Genomic DNA, 20916 nt, shown 5'->3' on the forward strand with positions numbered 1-20916 from the left:
GTGCCTGCAGAAGACTCCATATTGTGTGCGAGATTATTCTGTTAGAAACTGACCTGGGTTGGAGTAGTCGCTTTACAACCTCTAGGGCAGCACCGGCAGGTAGTGTAATCAGGATTAGCCAGGAGTCTGTACACAGGAAAAGCAGTATAATCTTGTATGAGGCAGCAGGTGAAGGGAGAGCGTGACTAAAGGCTGGGAGTGCAGTAATCTCACAAGGAAGGACGTGCCGGGCCAGGTTTATATAGGGTGTTCAATCAGGGACTCACAGGATGAAGCCAATCAGGAACAACACAGGGCGGAGCCACTCAGTAATAACACAGGTATTAGAATCTGGGATAACCAGGAACTGTCCAGCGAGCTGAATAGCTCAGAGGGAAGAGCTGCTGCCTGGTGCTCTGAATAAATAATTTACCCTCGCTGTGCTTCCTGCACAAAATATCCCACCACACTGCCCCTCTGCATAATATCCCCCCACACTGCTCCTCTCCATAATATCCCCCCACACTGCCTCCATAATGTCCTCACCACATTGTCCCTCTGCATAATATCCCCCACACTGCCTCTCTCTAATGTCCTCACCACACTGCCCCTCTGCATGATCTCCCCCCACACTGCTCCTCTCCATAATATCCCCCACACTGCCTCTCTCCATAATGTCCTCACCACACTGCCCCTCTGCATAATCTCCCCCCACACTGCTCCTCTCCATAATATCCCCACACTGCTCCTCTCCATAATGTCCTCACCACACTGCTCCTCTCCATAATATCCCTCACACTGCCTCACTCCATAATGTCCTCACCACACTGCTCCTCTCCATAATATCCCCCACACTGCCTCTCCCCATAATGTCCTCACCACCCTGCCCCTCTGCATAATATCCCCCACACTGCCTCTCTCCATAATGTCCTCACCACACTGCCCCTCTGCATAATCTCCCCCCACACTGCCTCTCTCCATAATCTCCCACCACACTGCCCCTCTGCATAATATCCCCCACACTGCCTCTCTCCATAATGTCCCCCCACACTGCTCCTCTCCATAATATCCCTCACACTGCCTCACTCCATAATATCCTCACCACACTGCTCCTCTGCATAATATCCCCCACACTGCCTCTCTCCGTAATCTCCTCACCACACTGCCCCTCTGCATAATATCCCCCACACTGCCTCTCTCCATAATCTCCTCACCACACTGCCTCTCTCCATAATCTCCTCACCACACTGCCCCTCTCCATAATCTCCTCACCACACTGCCCCTCTGAATAATCTCCCCCCACACTGCTCCTCTCCATAATATCCCCCACACTGCCTCTCTCCATAATGTCCTCACCAACCTGCCCCTCTGCATAATCTCCCCCCACACTGCTCCTCTCCATAATATCCCCCACACTGATCCTCTCCATAATATCCCCCACACTGCCCCTCTCCATAATCTCCTCACCACACTGCTCCTCTCCATAATACCCCCCACACTGCCTCTCTCCATAATCTCCTCACCATACTGCCCCTCTCCATAATATTCCCCACACTGCCTCTCTCCATAATCTCCTCACCACACTTCCCCTCTGCATAATATCCCCCACACTGCCTCTCTCCATAATCTCCTCACCACACTGCCCCTCTGAATAATCTCCCCCCACACTGCTCCTCTCCATAATATCCCCCACACTGCCTCTCTCCATAATGTCCTCACCAACCTGCCCCTCTGCATAATCTCCCCCCACACTGCTCCTCTCCATAATATCCCCCACACTGATCCTCTCCATAATATCCCCCACACTGCCCCTCTCCATAATCTCCTCACCACACTGCTCCTCTCCATAATACCCCCCACACTGCCTCTCTCCATAATCTCCTCACCATACTGCCCCTCTCCATAATATTCCCCACACTGCCTCTCTCCATAATCTCCTCACCACACTTCCCCTCTGCATAATATCCCCCACACTGCCTCTCTCCATAATCTCCTCACCACACTGCCTCTCTCCATAATCTCCTCACCACACTGCCCCTCTCCATAATCTCCTCACCACACTGCCCCTCTCCATAATCTCCTCACCACACTGCCCCTCTGAATAATCTCCCCCCACACTGCTCCTCTCCATAATATCCCCCACACTGCCTCTCTCCATAATGTCCTCACCACACTGCCCCTCTGCATAATCTCCCCCCACACTGCTCCTCTCCATAATATCCCCCACACTGCCTCTCTCCATAATGTCCTCACCACACTGCCCCTCTGCATAATCTCCCCCCACACTGCCTCTCTCCATAATATCCCACACTGCTCCTCTCCATAATCTCCTCACCACACTGCCCCTCTCCATAATGTCCTCACCACACTGCTCCTCTCCATAATATCCCTCACACTGCCTCACTCCATAATGTCCTCACCACACTGCTCCTCTCCATAATATCCCCCACACTGCCTCTCCCCATAATGTCCTCACTACCCTGCCCCTCTGCATAATATCCCCCACACTGCCTCTCTCCATAATGTCCTCACCACACTGCCCCTCTGCATAATCTCCCCCCACACTGCCTCTCTCCATAATCTCCCACCACACTGACCCTCTGCATAATATCCCCCACACTGCCTCTCTCCATAATGTCCCCCCACACTGCTCCTCTCCATAATATCCCTCACACTGCCTCACTCCATAATGTCCTCACCACACTGCTCCTCTGCATAATATCCCCCACACTGCCTCTCTCCGTAATCTCCTCACCACACTGCCCCTCTGCATAATATCCCCCACACTGCCTCTCTCCATAATGTCCTCACCACACTGCCCCACTGCATAATCTCCCCCCACACTGCTCCTCTCCATAATATCCCCCACACTGATCCTCTCCATAATATCCCCCACACTGCCCCTCTCCATAATCTCCTCACCACACTGCTCCTCTCCATAATACCCCCCACACTGCCTCTCTCCATAATCTCCTCACCATACTGCCCCTCTCCATAATATTCCCCACACTGCCTCTCTCCATAATCTCCTCACCACACTGCCCCTCTGCATAATATCCCCCACACTGCCTCTCTCCATAATCTCCTCACCACACTGCCCCTCTCCATAATCTCCTCCCCACACTGCCCCTCTGAATAATCTCCCCCCACACTGCTCCTCTCCATAATATCCCCCACACTGCCTCTCTCCATAATGTCCTCACCACACTGCCCCTCTGCATAATCTCCCCCCACACTGCCCCTTTGAATAATCTCCCCCCACACTGCTCCTCTCCATAATATCCCCCACACTGCCCCTCTCCATAATCTCCTCACCACACTGCTCCTCTCCATAATACCCCCCACGCTGCCTCTCTCCATAATCTCCTCACCATACTGCCCCTCTCCATAATATCCCCCACACTGCCTCTCTCCATAATCTCCTCACCATACTGCCCCTCTCCATAATATCCCCCACACTGCCTCTCTCCATAATGTCCTCACCACACTGCCCCTCTGCATAATCTCCCCCCACACTGCCTCTCTCCATAATCTCCACACCACACTGCCCCTCTCCATAATCTCCTCACCACACTGCCCCTCTGAATAATCTCCCCCCACACTGCCCCTCTGAATAATCTCCCCCCACACTGCCCCTCTGAATAATCTCCCCCCACACTGCCCCTCTGAATAATCTCCCCCCACACTGCTCCTCTCCATAATCTCCTCACCACACTGCCCCTCTGAATAATCTCCCCCCACACTGCTTCTCTCCATAATCTCCTCACCACACTGCCCCTCTGAATAATCTCCCCCCACACTGCTTCTCTCCATAATCTCCTCACCACACTGCCTCTCTGAATAATCTCCCCCCACACTGCCTCTCTGAATAATCTCCCCCCACACTGCCCCTCTGAATAATCTCCCCCCACACTGCCTCTCTCCATAATCTCCCCCCACACTGCCCCTCTGAATAATCTCCCCCCACACTGCCCCTCTGAATAATCTCCCCCCACACTGCTCCTCTCCATAATCTCCTCACCACACTGCCCCTCTGAATAATCTCCCCCCACACTGCTTCTCTCCATAATCTCACCACACTGCCTCTCTGAATAATCTCCCCCCACACTGCCTCTCTGAATAATCTCCCCCCACACTGCCCCTCTGAATAATCTCCCCCCACACTGCCCCTCTGAATAATCTCCCCCCACACTGCCCCTCTGAATAATCTCCCCCCACACTGCCCCTCTGAATAATCTCCCCCCACACTGCCCCTCTGAATAATCTCCCCCCACACTGCTCCTCTCCATAATCTCCTCACCACACTGCCCCTCTGAATAATCTCCCCCCACACTGCTTCTCTCCATAATCTCCTCACCACACTGCCCCTCTGAATAATCTCCCCCCACACTGCTTCTCTCCATAATCTCCTCACCACACTGCCTCTCTGAATAATCTCCCCCCACACTGCCTCTCTGAATAATCTCCCCCCACACTGCCCCTCTGAATAATCTCCCCCCACACTGCCTCTCTCCATAATCTCCTCACCACACTGCTCCTCTCCATAATATCCCCCACACTGCCTCTCTCCATAATCTCCTCACCACACTGCCCCTCTGAATAATCTCCCCCCACACTGCCCCTCTGAATAATCTCCCCCCACACTGCCCCTCTGAATAATCTCCCCCCACACTGCCTCTCTCCATAATCTCCTCACCACACTGCTCCTCTCCATAATATCCCCCACACTGCCTCTCTCCATAATCTCCTCACCACACTGCCCCTCTGAATAATCTCCCCCCACACTGCTCCTCTCCATAATATCCCCCACACTGCCTCTCTCCATAATGTCCTCACCACACTGCCCCTCTGCATAATATCCCCAAGCTGTCCCTCTGCATAATATCCCCAAGCTGTCCCTCTGCATATAATATCCCCCCGCACATCTCCTCTGCATATAATATCCTTTCAAACTTCCCCTTTCCATATCTCACATTGCCTCCCTGCATGAAGTCCCCCATACCAATCTGCCCCTATACTATGACCTGGCAGTAACACAACCCACCGCTCCCCCAGTCTTCTCGTCTAAACTGATAGCACATTTAATCTTGCACCCCTCCATGAAGCACGTACCAGGTGCCCTGACGAGTCCACTTTATCTGTGGCGCCAGCATGCTGATCTCATCACACCGCTGCTGGTCTCGCCCGGGGCTCCTGAGCTCCACTCGGTCCCAGTCCCAGCGCCAAAAGTTCAATGTATTCACATATGAAAGCGCAAATCTAGGAAGAAGGGAGCACCGTCTCCCGGAACAGCTCTGCCGCAAACCCCTGGCAGGACACCTGCTGACCGTATGCTGTGCACGCCTGTGCTTGTGTATGGTCTGGGGGATGGGGGTGTCCTGAGACTGCAGGCAGTACTGGGATGTACTATTGTATAATATGGGGGTGTCCTGAGACTGCAGGTAGTACTGGGATGTACTATTGTACAATCTGGGGGTGTTCTGAGACTGCAGGCAGTACTGGGATGTACTATTGTATAATATGGGGGTGTCCTGAGACTGCAGGCAGTACTGGGATGTACTATTGTACAATCTGGTGGTGTTCTGAGACTGCAGGCAGTACTGGGATGTACTATTGTACAATCTGGGTGGTGTTCTGAGACTGCAGGCAGTACTGGGATGTACTATTGTACAATCTGGGTGGTGTTCTGAGACTGCAGGCAGTACTGGGATGTACTATTGTATAATATGGGTGTGTCCTGAAACTGCAGTCAGTACTGGGATGTACTATTGTATAATCTGGGGGTGTCCTGAGACTGCAGTCAGTACTGGGATGTACTATTGTATAATATGGGTGTGTCCTGAGACTGCAGTCAGTACTGGGATGTACTATTTTATAATATGGGGGTGTCCTGAGACTGCAGTCAGTACTGGGATGTACTATTATATAATATGGGGGTGTCCTGAGACTGCAGTCAGTACTGGGATGTACTATTGTATAATATGGGTGTGTCATGAGACTGCAGTGATTACTGGGATGTACTATTGTATAATATGGGGGTGTCCTGAGACTGCAGTCAGTACTGGTACGTACTATTGTATAATCTGGGGGGTTCTGAGACTGCAGTCATTACTGGGATGTACTATTGTATATTTTAGGGGTGTTCTGATCTAATCTCTTGCTTTCCTCCCAGATTTGATAAATTGGTGTATGTTGGGTTAAATGACAACCGTAACTCCCAGCTGAGAGTCCTGGAAGCCATAACGCGCAGGTGAGTAGTAATCCCATCATCCACCTGGCCACATACAGTTGTGCTCAAAAGTTTACATACCCCGGCAGAATTTTTCCTTTCTTGGCCTTGTTTCAGAGAATATGAATGATAACAAAAAACCTTTCTCTCCGCTCATGGTTATTGGTTGGGTGAAGCCATTTATTGTCAAACTACTGTGGTTTCTCTTTTTAAATCTTAATGACAACCAAAAACATCCAAATGACCCTGATCAAAAGTTCACATACCCCAGTTCTTAATACTGTGTATTGCCCCCTCTAACATCAATGACAGCATGAAGTCTTTTGTGGTAGTTCTGGATGAGGGTCTTTATTTTCTCAGATGGTAAAGCTGCCCATTCTTCTTGGCAAAAAGCCTCCAGCTCCTGTAAATTCCTGGGCTGTCTAGCATGAACTGTACGCTTGAGATCTCCCCAGAGTGGCTCAATGATATTGAGGTCAGGAGACTGAGATGGCCACTCCAGAACCTTCACTTTGTTCTGCTGTAGCCAATGACAGGTCGACTTGGCCTGTGTTTCGGATCGTTGTCATGTTGGAACGTCCAAGTAATTCCCATGAGCAGCTTCCAGGCTGATGAGAGCAAATTTGCCTCCAGTATTTGCTGATAACCTGCTGCATTCATCTTTCCTTCAACTTTTACCAAGTTTCCTGTGCCTTTGTAGCTCACACATCCCCAAAACATCAGCGATCCACCTCCGTGCTTTACTGTAGGAATGGTGTTCCTTTCATGATAGGCCTTGTTGACCTCTCTCCAAATGCAACGTTTATGGCGAAGAAGTTCAATTTTGGTCTCATCACTCCAAATTACCTTGTACCAGAAGTTTTGAGGCTCGTCTCTGTGCTGTTTGGCGTATTGTAGGCTACTTTTCCCGTAGATCCGTTGACAATTCTTTTGCTTTCCCCATGACTCACAATCCACAAACATCAGTGGCTGGATGAAAGATGCAAGAGTCTGTCTGGATCCCAGAAACTCACTCAGCTTTTATGCACACACACTGATTACAAGCAAACAGGTCACAGATGAGGATGTTACCTTTAGGAGCCATTCAAACCAATTTGTGTCAAATTCTGTGCACCTTATCAGGCCAAAATCACCAGGGTATGTGAACTTTGGATCAGGGTCATTTGGATGTTTTTGGTTGTCATTAAGATTTAAAAAGAGAAAACACAGTAGTTTGACGATAAATGGCTTCACCCAACCAATAACCATGAGGGGAGGAAAAGGCTTTTTGTTATTCATATTCTCTGAAACAAAGCCAAGAAAGGAAAAATTCTGCCGGGGTATGTAAACTTTTGAGCACAACTGTACATCCGGGGGCCACTGTTGTGTAATGGGGGTCCTTTGACTGTTTGAGGGGGCGGTTTGGGTCCTTTTCCAGCAGTTTGGCTGAAGCCCCAGTTTCTGGCAGGTTCTCTCTGGACCCCGCAGTGGACCTCGCTCACGTCTTACAGTCCTGTCCTGCCGCTCTGACCGGGGCCGACCTGTACGCGCTGTGCGCCGACGCCATGATGAGCGCCATCAAAGACCAGATCCGGCACCTACCGGAAGGTGAGGACAGGGGGCTGCAACTGGGGGGATGGCAGCCGGTGTCGGCTTATAATGTACCGTGTTATGCAGTAGACAGAAGAATATTACAGTGTGAGCGGCCTTCGTGGCTGATCCTTTATGATGGCAGAGTGCAAATAACTGGCCTGGGAACATATTTAATCAGTCTGACGTCCCCCACAGTGAGCAGTAATGATATTGCCGGTGTACTTATTATTATTATTATTATTTATATAACGCCATTGATTCCATGGTACTGTTAATGAATGAGAAGGGGCCACATACAAAATACAGATATCACTTACAGTAAACTAACAATGATAGACGGGTACAGAGGGAGGAGGACCCTGCCCCTGCGGGCTTACATTCTACAGATACATTGTATATTATTATTATTTATATAGCACCATTGATTCCATGGTGCTGTACATAAGAAGGCGTTACATACCAGATACAGATATCACTTACAGTAACTAACAATGATAGACGGATACAGAGGGAGGAGGACCCTGCCCCTGCGGGCTTACATTCTACAGATACATTGTATATTATTATTATTTATATAGCTCCATTGATTCCATGGTGCTGTACATGAGAAGGGGTTACATACCAGATACAGATATCACTTACAGTAAAGAACTAACAATGATAGACGGGTACAGAGGGAGGAGGACCCTGCCCCTGCGGGCTTACATTCTACAGATACATTGTATATTATTATTATTTATATAGCGCCATTGATGCCATGGTGCTGTACATGAGAAGAGGTTACATACCAGATACAGATATCACTTACAGTAAACAATGATAGACGGGTACAGAGGGAGGAGGACCCTGCCCCTGCGGGCTTACATTCTACAGATACATTGTATATTATTATTATTTATATAGCTCCATTGATTCCATGGTGCTGTACATGAGAAGGGGTTACATACCAGATACAGATATCACTTACAGTAACTAACAATGATAGACGGGTACAGAGGGAGGAGGACCCTGCCCCTGCGGGCTTACATTCTACAGATACATTGTATATTATTATTATTTATATAGCTCCATTGATTCCATGGTGCTGTACATGAGAAGGGGTTACATACCAGATACAGATATCACTTACAGTAAACTAACAATGATAGACGGGTACAGAGGGGGGAGGACCCTGCCCCTGCGGGCTTACATTCTACAGATACATTGTATATTATTATTATTTATATAGTGCCATTGATGCCATGGTGCTGTACATGAGAAGGGGTTACATACCAGATACAGATATCACTTACAGTAAACTAACAATGATAGACGGGTACAGAGGGAGGAGGACCCTGCCCCTGGGGGCTTACATTCTACAGATACATTGTATATTATTATTATTTATATAGCGTCATTGATACCATGGTGCTGTACATGAGAAGGGGTTACATACCAGATACAGATATCACTTACAGTAAAGAACTAACAATGATAGACGGGTACAGAGGGAGGAGGACCCTGCCCCTGGGGGCTTACATTCTACAGATACATTGTATATTATTATTATTTATATAGCTCCATTGATTCCATGGTGCTGTACATGAGAAGGGGTTACATACCAGATACAGATATCACTTACAGTAAAGAACTAACAATGATAGACGTGTACAGAGGGAGGAGGACCCTGCCCCTACGGGCTTACATTCTACAGATACATTGTATATTATTATTATATATATAGCGCCATTGATGCCATGGTGCTGTACATGAGAAGGGGTTACATACCAGATACAGATATCACTTACAGTAAAGAACTAACAATGATAGACGGGTACAGAGGGAGGAGGACCCTGCCCCTGGGGGCTTACATTCTACAGATACATTGTATATTATTATTATTTATATAGCGCCATTGATGCCATGGCGCTGTACATGAGAAGAGGTTACATACCAGATACAGATATCACTTACAGTAAAGAACTAACAATGATAGACGGGTACAGAGGGAGGAGGACCCTGCCCCTGCGGGCTTGCATTCTACAGATACATTGTATATTATTATTATTTATATAGCGTCATTGATTCCATGGTGCTGTACATGAGAAGAGGTTACATACCAGATACAGATATCACTTACAGTAAACTAACAATGATAGACGGGTACAGAGGGAGGAGGACCCTGCCCCTGGGGGCTTACATTCTACAGATACATTGTATATTATTATTATTTATATAGCACCATTGATTCCATGGTGCTGTACATGAGAAGGGGTTACATACCAGATACAGATATCACTTACAGTAAAGAACTAACAATGATAGACGGGTACAGAGGGAGGAGGACCCTGCCCCTGGGGGCTTACATTCTACAGATACATTGTATATTATTATTATTTATATAGCGCCATTGATGCCATGGCGCTGTACATGAGAAGAGGTTACATACCAGATACAGATATCACTTACAGTAAAGAACTAACAATGATAGACGGGTACAGAGGGAGGAGGACCCTGCCCCTGCGGGCTTACATTCTACAGATACATTGTATATTATTATTATTTATATAGCGTCATTGATTCCATGGTGCTGTACATGAGAAGAGGTTACATACCAGATACAGATATCACTTACAGTAAACTAACAATGATAGACGGGTACAGAGGGAGGAGGACTCTGCCCCTGCGGGCTTACATTCTACAGATACATTGTATATTATTATTATTTATATAGCACCATTGATTCCATGGTGCTGTACATGAGAAGGGGTTACATACCAGATACAGATATCACTTACAGTAAAGAACTAACAATGATAGACGGGTACAGAGGGAGGAGGACCCTGCCCCTGCGGGCTTACATTCTACAGATACATTGTATATTATTATTATTTATATAGCGCCATTGATGCCATGGTGCTGTACATGAGAAGGGGTTACATACCAGATACAGATATCACTTACAGTAACTAACAATGATAGACGGGTACAGAGGGAGGAGGACCCTGCCCCTGGGGGCTTACATTCTACAGATACATTGTATATTATTATTTTTTATATAGCTCCATTGATACCATGGTGCTGTACATGAGAAGGGGTTACATACCAGATACAGATATCACTTACAGTAAAGAACTAACAATGATAGACGGGTACAGAGGGAGGAGGACCCTGCCCCTGCGGGCTTACATTCTACAGATACATTGTATATTATTATTATTTATATATCGCCATTGATTCCATGGTGCTGTACATGAGAAGGGGTTACATACCAGATACAGATATCACTTACAGTAAAGAACTAACAATGATAGACGGGTACAGAGGGAGGAGGACCCTGCCCCTGCGGGCTTACATTCTACAGATACATTGTATATTATTATTATTTATATAGCGTCATTGATTCCATGGTACTGTTAATGAATGAGAAGGGGCCACATACAAAATACAGATATCACTTACAGTAAACTAACAATGCTGGATGGGTACAGAGGGGAGAGGACCCCCCCCGGCCCCTGCGGCTCACAGTCTACAGGAGTTCTCCTTTATACTCATTGTAGCTAACCGGAAAGAATTGGAGGAGATGGAAAATGCTCAAAAAGTAATATGCGACTATATTACAAATGAGGAAACGTTATCAATACATCTGAAAGCATTTTGTGCAGTATATAAGGAGATCAGAGGAAATGAGAACACAAGTAGAAACCGAGCCGAGTGATCCTCGAATATTCGTATGGGAAAACAATGATCTCTGTGCTTCACGTGCTAATACACAGCAACGTGTGCATAGAAATATATATAATTATATTGTAGCGTCAGCGTCTCTGCCTCCTGCTGGTAAGAGACACCAATCCCCTCACCGCCGCCGTCCCGGTCTGGCATCCTCCGGCTCCCTTGCTGCATCTGCCCGGGCTGCACGCACCACGCGCAGTTCCCCGGGCACTGTACTTAGGGCGCGCGTGCCGTCCTAAAAAGTCCCTGGCCAATGGCCGGAGGACTGACCTTATATAAGGCACCTCCTCCAAAATGGAGGTACCTGCGCAAGGTGGTTGTTTGTGTGCTAACACTCTTTCCAGCCCTCAGGTTCCATTGCCCGCCTGCCTGTCTATCTGCCGTGCCCGCCTGCTTGTCTACCCTCATCAACTGCCTGTCTACCAGCCTTACTCATCTGCTGTGCCTGTCTGCTTCGGCCATCAGTCCCGTGGGAGTCGCCTGCTCTCACACAAGGGTGGTCCCAGAGTGGCACCTGGTTTCCCTTCCCGGTCCCTCCTTGGTTCACGGAGTCGACTAAGCCGCCGTGTGGCCAGGGTCGGTCCGAGTAGGCACTTAGTTACGCCTCTCTGGTCCCTCCTTGTATCACAGTACAGAGGTTCCACCACCCGGATCCTTAACAGTTTGCACAGGCCAATGGAATCCGGTGGCTCCCAGGCTCCTTCGCTCTCAGACCTGTACCAAGAGGTCTCTAGCCAGAGATCCCAACAGGATACTATCCTGTCCTATCTGCGGACAGTCAACTCCCGCTTGGACGCGCTGTCCACCCCGACTGTGTCCGCCTCTAACCAAGCGGCACCTCAACCCAGTGGCGTTGTGGTATCCGGCTTAGGACCCCGGCTATATCCTACCACGTTTTGGTGGTGACCCTGCCCTATGTCAGGGCTTCATAAATCCGTGCACTCTGCACTTTGAGCTCCTGGCACATCAGTTTGCCTCCGACCGGGCCAAGGTGGCATTCATCATGTCTCATCTCACCGGAGAGGTGTTGTCGTGGCTTAACCCTCTGTGGGAGGGAGGGGATCCTCTGGTGTCCGACCTCCAGGCTTTTCTCTCGGCTTTCCAGAAGGTGTTTGAGCCCGCCCGAAAATCTTCGTCTGCCTCCTCTCTTCTACGACTCCGCCAAGGGAGTCTCTCTGTGGGACAGTATGCCGTGCGTTTCCGCAACCTGGCATCTGAACTTGCCTGGAACAATGAGGCTCTGGGAGGGCCTTTCCGGATGGATCAAGGATGAGCTAGCCGGTCGTGACATACCTCCCTCTCTGGACGACCTGGTGTCATTAGCTACACGGATCGACATCCGTTTTCAGAAGTGTTCCAAGGAGGCGAACCGTGAGAGAAGACCCCTACGCCTCGTACCAACCTTCCAAAGGCCAGTCTCGCAACCAGCATCCCCTCCGGTGTCTTCTCCATAGTCTATGCAAATATACCAAGTTAAGATGGTCAAGTCTCGCCAGGAGGCCCGCCGCGCCGAGGGGAGTTGCTTCTACTGTGGCAGTATAAAGCATGTAATCCGCTCCTTTCCGGTGAGATCGGGAAACTCCAGTGTCTAGGACCGCTTGGAGAGGTCGTCCTAGACAAAAGTTCTTCCTCTCCACCCTTGATTCTGTCCGTTTCGGTTGTTGCCAGTGGTGAGACCCGCTTCTTCGAGACTACCTATCCGCTTCTTCGAGACTACCTATCTGAATTACGGAGCCGCTGGGAATCTCAACAGGCCGTTGTGGAGCGATATCAGATTCCTACCATACGTCTGGCTGATCCTTTAGCGGTTTCCTCTGTGGATGGAAAGCTTCTCTCTGAAACCATCTTGTTTGTCACTGAGCCTGTAAGTCTTCAGGTGGGAATGCTACAGGTGGGATCTCCTTCTACGTGCTGTCCGGTCTCTCTCATCCCCTCTTGCTTGGCCTGCCTTGGTTACAGAGACTTGAGCCCGTCCTGAATTGGAGCTCGGGTGAGGTGCTCCGTTGGGGTCAGGAATGCCATAAGTCCTGTCTGGTTCCGGTTCGTCCTGCTCGACCCCCGTCTACTCCTGCTAACCTACCTGGCCTGCCGGCACCCTACTGGTCATATACGGACGTCTTTGATAAAAAGGAGGCAGAGACACTACCACCTCATAGGCCGTATAATTGCCCTATCGACCTAATACCTGGTGCTTCACCTCCTCGTGGGCGAATCTACCCCTTGTCGCTGGCCGAGATCCGTGCTATGTCTGAGTACATAAAAGAGAATCTTGCTAGGGGATTTATCCAGAAATCCACCTCTCCGACTGGAGCAGGATTCTTCTTAGTCAAAAAGAAAGATGGCTCTCTTCGTCCATGTATCGACTATAGGGGCCTAAACCAGATTACCATCAAAAATAAGTACCCCCTGCTTCTCATCTCGGAGCTGTTTGACCGCCTAAAAGGCGCGAAGATCTTCACTTAGCTCGATCTTCGTGGGGCATACAATCTGGTCCGGATTCGCCAGGGAGACGAGTGGAAGACTGCATTCAACACTCGGGATGGTCACTACGAGTACCGCTTGATGCCCTTCGGTCTCTGTAATGCTCCAATCGTCTTTCCGGAGTTAGTGAATGACATCTACCGAGATCTCCTGTATTCCTGCGTGGTGGTGTACCTGGACGATATCTTTGTGTTCTCCTCTGATCTGCCTTCTCATCGGAGGGATGTTCGTCAGGTACTGCTGAGGCTCCGGAAGAATCGCCTGTATGCAAAGTACGAGAAATGCCTCTTTGAGTAGACCTCCCTACCATTTTTTGGGGTATATCATCTCTGAGACCGGACTGTGGATGGATCTCGAGAAGGTGTCTGCCGTCTTAAAGTGGCCCCGACCTGAGGGGTTAAAGGTTATTCAGCGGTTTCTGGGATTCGCTAACTATTACCACCTCTTCATTCCTCATTTCTCCTCCCGGACTGCTCCCTTCTCTGCGGTCACCCGTAAAATGGCAAATCCCAGGGAATGGACTTCCAAGGCGGAAAGTGCCTTTGTCTCTCTTAAGCATACCTTCTCCTTCGCTCCAGTGGTACATCGTCCAGATTGCAATAAACAGTTCTTTCTGGAGGTTGATGCCTCTACCTCCGGGGCCAGTGCAGTGCTCGCTCACCCAGAAATCCTCGTCCGGGCGAATGGTGACCTGCGGCTTCTTCTCCAAACTCTTTTCTCCGTCCGAGCGCAAATACTCCATAGGACATCGAGAACTGCTGGCCATCAAATTAGCGCTGGAGGAGTGGCGCTACTTGCTTGAGGGGGCTCTGCACTCGGTGGTCATCTACACTGACCATAAAAACCTTGCTTACTTGCAGACCGCCCAAAGACTAAATCCACGTCAGGCCATATGGTCTTTGTTGTTTGCTCGTTTCAGTTTCGCTCTCCGTTACCGCCCGGCAGACAAGAACATTAAAGCTGACGCTCTATCCCGCTCTTTCCTGTCTACCGACCAAGAGGAGGAGCCTCTACACATCATTGACCCCTCCAGAATAATGACTGTTGCTCCGCTTGACCGGTCTACCTCCTGATCAGAACTTTGTAGCGGCTCAGGATCGAAGAGGGTCTTACTCTGGGGTCATTCGTCCAAACTGGCTGGTCATGTCGGCCAGAGGAAGACGCTTCTGCTCATTGCCGACATTATTGGTGGCCCACTCTGCGCAAGGATGTTGCGGATTTTGTCGCGGCTTGTTCCTCCTGTGCCTGTAACAACATACCTAGGCACCTCCCAGCGTGTCGTCTTCTTCCTCTCCCCGTGCCTTCTGCTCCTTGGCAACACATTGGTATGAACTTCATCACTGATCTTCCGGTATCTGCCAGTTCTACCATCATATACGGTAGAAGCTGACTGCTTCTCCAAGATGGCTCACTTAATTCCTTTGCCTGGTCTTCTGTCCGCACCTGCGCTGGCTAAAGACTTCATCCATCACATCTTTCGTCTCCACGGCTTACCCCTCCACATTGTCTCTGACAGAGGAGTTCAGTTCACTTCTCGCTTCTGAAAAGCCACGTGCAAGCTGCTAGATGTCACTTTAGACTTTTTTTCGGCCTATCATCCTCAGTCAGTCAGTTTTCTTCGTCACTTTGTCAACGCTCACCATAGCGATTGGGTAGAACTTCTGCCTTGGGCTGAGTTTTCTTATAACAACTATGTGAGTGAGTCCTGTGCTAAGTCTCCTTTTTTTGTGGTTTACGGTCGACACCCCCGAATACTGTTTCCCTTCTCTTCTTCAGTGGACAATCCTGCCGCGGAGTCTCTCGTCAGTGACTAAGGTGATTTGGGAAGACACTAGATCTGCGCTTATTCAGTCCTCCGAGTGGATGAAGAGACACGCTGATAAGAGACGTCTGGATCAGTCTCTATTTCGTCCTGGAGACAAGGTCTGGCTTTCCTCCAAATATGTCCGTCTCAAGATACCATCATAGAAGTTGGGCCCGCGGTTCATCGGACCTTTCGAGATTCTGAACCAAATAAATCCAGTGGCGTACAAGTTGAAACTCCCTGCCTCCTTACGGATTCCCAATTCCTTTCATGTTTCTCTCCTCAAGCCTGTTGTCCTTAATCCTCTCTGACGATCCAGGTACCACTCCAGCTCCAGTCTCCGCTGAGGACGTCTTTGAGGTGGAGAACATTTTGGCCATCAAGAGGATAAGAGGAAAGACTTTCTTTCCTGTGCATTGGAAGGGGTTTGGCCCTGAGGAGAGGTCTTGAGAGCTCAGGGAAAACATTCATGATCCTCATGTTGTAGAAAAATTTCTTGCGGACTTAAAGAAGAGGGGGTGTAAAGGGGGGGGGGGTTACTGTAGCGTCGGCATCTCTGCCTCCTGCCTTGCAGAGAAGCCGATCTCCTCACCGCCGTGGTCCCGGTCCGGTGTCCTCCGGCTCCCCTGCTGCATCTGCCTGGAGTCTGCGCACCACGCGCAGTTCCCCGGGCATTGTACTTAGGGCGTGCTGTCCCTCCCTCTTAAAGGGGCCGCGCGCCGTCCTAAAGAGTCCCTGGCCAATGGCCGGAGGACTGCCCTTATATAAGGCACCTCCTCCAAAATGGAGGTGCCTGTGCAAAGTTGTTTGTGTGCGAACACTCTCTCCAGCCCTCAGGTTCCATTGCCTGTTTGCTTGTCTACCCCCATCACCTGCCTGTCTACCAGCCGTGCTCATCTGCTGTGCCTGTCAGCTTCGACCATCAGTCCCGTGGGAGTCGCCTGCTCTCAGACAATGTCGGTCCCAGAGTGGTACCTGGTTCACCTTCCCTGTCCCTCCTTGGTTCACGGAGTCGACTAAACCGCATATATATATATTTATATACAGGGTGGTCCAAAAGTAGGTGGACAGAAAGTGTAATAAGGTTATGAAGGGGGAGATTTATCAAACATGGTGTAAAGTGAAACCCCAATGGATTTTTTCTTTAGGGGAGTACTCAAGGACAAAGTTTATAGTCGAAAAACAAAAAGTTTCAGTGATTTGAAAAATTACCTAAGAGATGCATTTCAAGAAATTATTACCCAAAGAGACTTGTGCAGAAAAGTTTGTTGAAGAGGCGACTTCAAAGCTGTGCAAATTGTAATGGAAAACAGTGTGAGCCCCTACGGTAATAAAATTTAAGGGCTTTTGTCTTATTGTTCAGAATAAAATGTAATTGTCAATGTTATGCTTCTGTTAGTAAAAATAATTTGATTTATAAATCAAATTTATTTTATTTATAAATCAAAATAAATGTTATTTTCTGGCCACCTACTTTTGGACCACCCTGTGTATATGTGTACACTGCACAAGAAATAAAGGGAACACTTAAACAACAAATAAAACTCCAAGTGAATGAAACTTCTGTGAAATCAAACTGTCCACTTAGGAAGCGACACTGATTGACAATCAATTTCACATGCTGTTGTGCAAATGGAATAGACAATAGATGGAAATTATTGGCAATTATCAAGACCCCCTCAATAAAGGAGTGGTTCTGCAGGTGGGGACCACAGACCACATCTCAGTACCAATGCTTTCTGGCTGATGTTTTGGTCACTTATGAATGTTGGTTGTGCTTTCACTCTCGTGGTAGCATGAGACGGACTCTACAACCCACAGAAGTTGCTCAGGTAGTGCAGCTCATCCAGGATGGCAAATCAATGCGAGCTGTGGCAAGAAGGTTTGCTGCTTCTGTCAGCGTAGTGTCCAGAGGCTGGAGGTGCTACCAGGAGACAGGCCAGTACACCAGGAGACGTGGAGGGGGCCGTAGGAGGACAACAACCCAGCAGGAGGACCGCTACCTCCGCCTTTGTGCAAGGAGGAACAGGAGGACCACTGCCAGAGCCCTGCAAAATGACCTCCAGCAGGCCACAAATGTGCATGTGTCTGCACAAACGGTTAGAAACCGACTCCATGAGGGTGGTATGAGGGCCCGACGTCCACAGATGGGGGTTGTGCTCACAGCCCAACACCATGCAGGACGCTTGGCATTTGCCACAGAACACCAGGATTGGCAAAGTGGCCACTGGCGCCCTGTGCTCTTCACAGATGAAAGCAGGTTCACACTGAGCACATGTGACAGACGTGACAGAGTCTGGAGACGCCGTGGAGAGCGATCTGCTGCCTGCAACATCCTTCAGCATGACCGGTTTGGCAGTGGGTCAGTAATGGTGTGGGGTGACATTTCTTTGGAGGGCCGCACAGCCCTCCATGTGCTTGCCAGAGGTAGCCTGACTGCCATTAGGTACCGAGATGAGATCCTCAGACCCCTTGTGAGACCATATGCTGGTGCGGTTGGCCCTGGGTTCCTCCTAATGCAGGACAATGCCAGACCTCATGTGGCTGGAGTGTGTCAGCAGTTCCTGCAAGATGAAGGCATTGAAGCTATGGACTGGCCGCCCGTTCCCCAGACCTGAATCCGACTGAGCACATCTGGGACATCATGTCTTGCTCCATCCACCAACGTCACGTTGCACCACAGACTGTCCAGGAGTTGGATGCTTTAGTCCAGGTCTGGGAGGAGATCCCACAGGAGACCATCCGCAACCTCATCAGGAGCATGCCCAGGCGTTGTAGGGAGGTCATACAGGCACGTGGAGGCCACACACAATACTCAGCCTCATCAGGAGCATGCCCAGGCGTTGTAGGGAGGTCATACAGGCACGTGGAGGCCACACACAATACTCAGCCTCATCAGGAGCATGCCCAGGCGTTGTAGGGAGGTCATACAGGCACGTTGAGGTCACACACAATACTCAGCCTCATCAGGAGCATGCCCAGGCGTTGTAGGAATGTCATACAGGCACATGGAGGCCACACACAATACTCAACCTCATCAGGAGCATGCCCAGGCGTTGTAGGGAGGTCATACAGGCACGTGGAGGCCACACACAATACTCAGCCTCATCAGGAGCATGCCCAGGCGTTGTAGGGAGGTCATACAGACACGTGGAGGCCACACACAATACTCAGCCTCATTGTGACTTGTATTAAGGACATTACATCACAGTTGGATCGGCCTGTAGTGTGTTTTTCCACTTTAGTTTTGGGGGTGACTCCACATCCAGGACTCCATTGGTTAATAAATGTGATTTCCATTGATGATTTTTGTGTGATTTTGTTCTCAGCACATTCAGCTTTCTACAGAACAAAGTATTCAATGAGAAGATTTCAGTCATTCAGATCTAGGAGGGGGGATTTCAGGGGTCCCTTTATGTTTTTGAGCAGTGTGTGTGTGTATGTATATAGTATAGGATAGGAATAGTCCAAATAAATCAACAAGTAAATGCACGAAAAAATGTTCCTAGTTCAGAGATAATGATTGTGTGTATATCTGCAGAATGGTTCTTCAAACACCCGCATAGTATAAGAGTCACAGTGCCAAGTGCAGAGGCGGCAGATGCAAAACACTCGTGTACTGCAGGTATGAGACCGTCTACTAAACACGTCTCGGCTAAAGGATGTAGGGTCAACCTCACAATACTCATGAAAGCAGGAGATTGTCATATGAGCGTATCCAGTGAATCACTTGGTAGTGCATTGAGCTGTAGGGTGGACTGCTGCTAAAAGGGGAAAAAAAAACCTCTTTAAATCTTCTTCCTTAGCGAGTGTGACCGGAGCCTAAGTGTGACCCTTGTGATTCAGTGACTTTAGACTCAGGGAGTTTGGAAGGGAGGAATTTGGACTGAATTGCTGTCTGTATTTTATTAATTCTTTACATTTCTTTTTACTTAACGTTTCTGTCTAGTGCAATCCCCATTAGGAAATGAGCTCCATTATTGACAATGCTATCCAGTGTACATCTTGCCACGTGTGTGCAATCCTTGAACAGCCGGTCATGGGTGCATACTGCTGCACGAGATGTGTGCACGTTGTGCGATTGGAAGCCCAGATACTGGATCTAAATGAGCAGCTGGCAACACAGATCCATAGAGAATATGGAAAGGAGTCTGCTGCTCACTGGGGTAGATGTGAGAGAGGGTGGTAGTAGGGAGCTGCAGGACAGTGAGGCAGCTAGTTGGGTGACAGTTAGAAGGGGGGGGTAGAGGGAAGAGTGCCAGGGAGGCTAGTCCTGATCTGGCACACCCCAATAAGTTTGCAAAGTTGGCAGATGACGGGGGTGTCGGTACAGGGGTAGCACTGCTGAAGCATGGCAGGTCCTCTGAAAGCCAGAGGAGTGTCAGCTCCAGTAAGGGGGGAAATAGGAGAGCAGGGCAGGTCAGGCAGGTGCTGGTAGTGGGGGATTCAATTATTAGGGGAACAGATAGGGCAATCTGTCACAAAGACAGGGATTGTCGAATAGTGTGCTGCCTACCTGGCACTCGAGTCTGGCACAACACTGATCGGGTTGACAGATTACTGTGAGGGACTGGTGAGGATCCAGCGGTCATGGTGCACATTGGCACAAATGACAAAGTTAGAGGTAGGTGGAAGGTCCTTAAAGATGATTTCAGGGAATTAGGCTGCAAGCTGAAAGAAGGCCCTCCAAGGTTGTATTCTCTGAAATACTACCTGTACCACGTGCCACGCCAGAGAGGCAACGGGAGATTAGGGAGATAAATAAGTGGCTCAGGAATTGGTGTTGGAAGGAGGGGTTTGGGTTCCTGGAGAACTGGGCCGACTTCTCAGTTGGCTACAGGTTCTACGCTAGGGACTGGCTGCACCTCAATGGGGAGGGTGCAGCTGTGCTGGGGGAGAAAATGGCTAGAAGGTTGGAGGAGTGTTTAAACTAGGGATTGGGGGGGAGGGTATTCATTTTATAGGTGGGGAAGATAGTGCAGATAGTGACCTGGGCACAAATAAAGAAATTGGGGGTGGGGTTAGAGCAGTCAATAAAGTAAGAAGGAATAGAGGTACAGAGAGATACATAAAATGCATGTACACTAATGCCAGAAGCCTCACCAACAAAATGGAGGAATTAGAATTAATTTTGTTGGAA

General features: G+C 49.1%; 1 protein-coding gene across 4 annotated transcripts in view; it reads left to right on the forward strand.

Annotated features, from left to right (window-relative positions):
• Positions 1-20916, forward strand: part of PEX6 (peroxisomal biogenesis factor 6) — a 96792-nt gene that overhangs the window by 68114 nt on the left and 7762 nt on the right. For 3 of the 4 annotated variants that reach the window (XM_073671653.1, XM_073671655.1, XM_073671657.1), the window contains 3 exons: positions 6152-6229; positions 7656-7795; positions 19318-19559. In XM_073671653.1, the coding sequence (XP_073527754.1) occupies positions 6152-6229; positions 7656-7795; positions 19318-19544 (445 nt within the window). In that variant the 3' untranslated portion in view covers positions 19545-19559. Of the gene's footprint in view, positions 1-6151; positions 6230-7655; positions 7796-19317; positions 19560-20916 lie in introns of those variants that run through there. The other variant, XM_073671656.1, reaches the window with a different exon arrangement.

The sequence above is a fragment of the Phyllobates terribilis genome, unplaced genomic scaffold, assembly GCF_046119375.1.
Source record: "Phyllobates terribilis strain yellow unplaced genomic scaffold, ASM4611937v1 Scaffold_3__8_contigs__length_932513732, whole genome shotgun sequence".
In the NCBI taxonomy this organism is placed as follows: Eukaryota; Metazoa; Chordata; class Amphibia; order Anura; family Dendrobatidae; genus Phyllobates; species Phyllobates terribilis.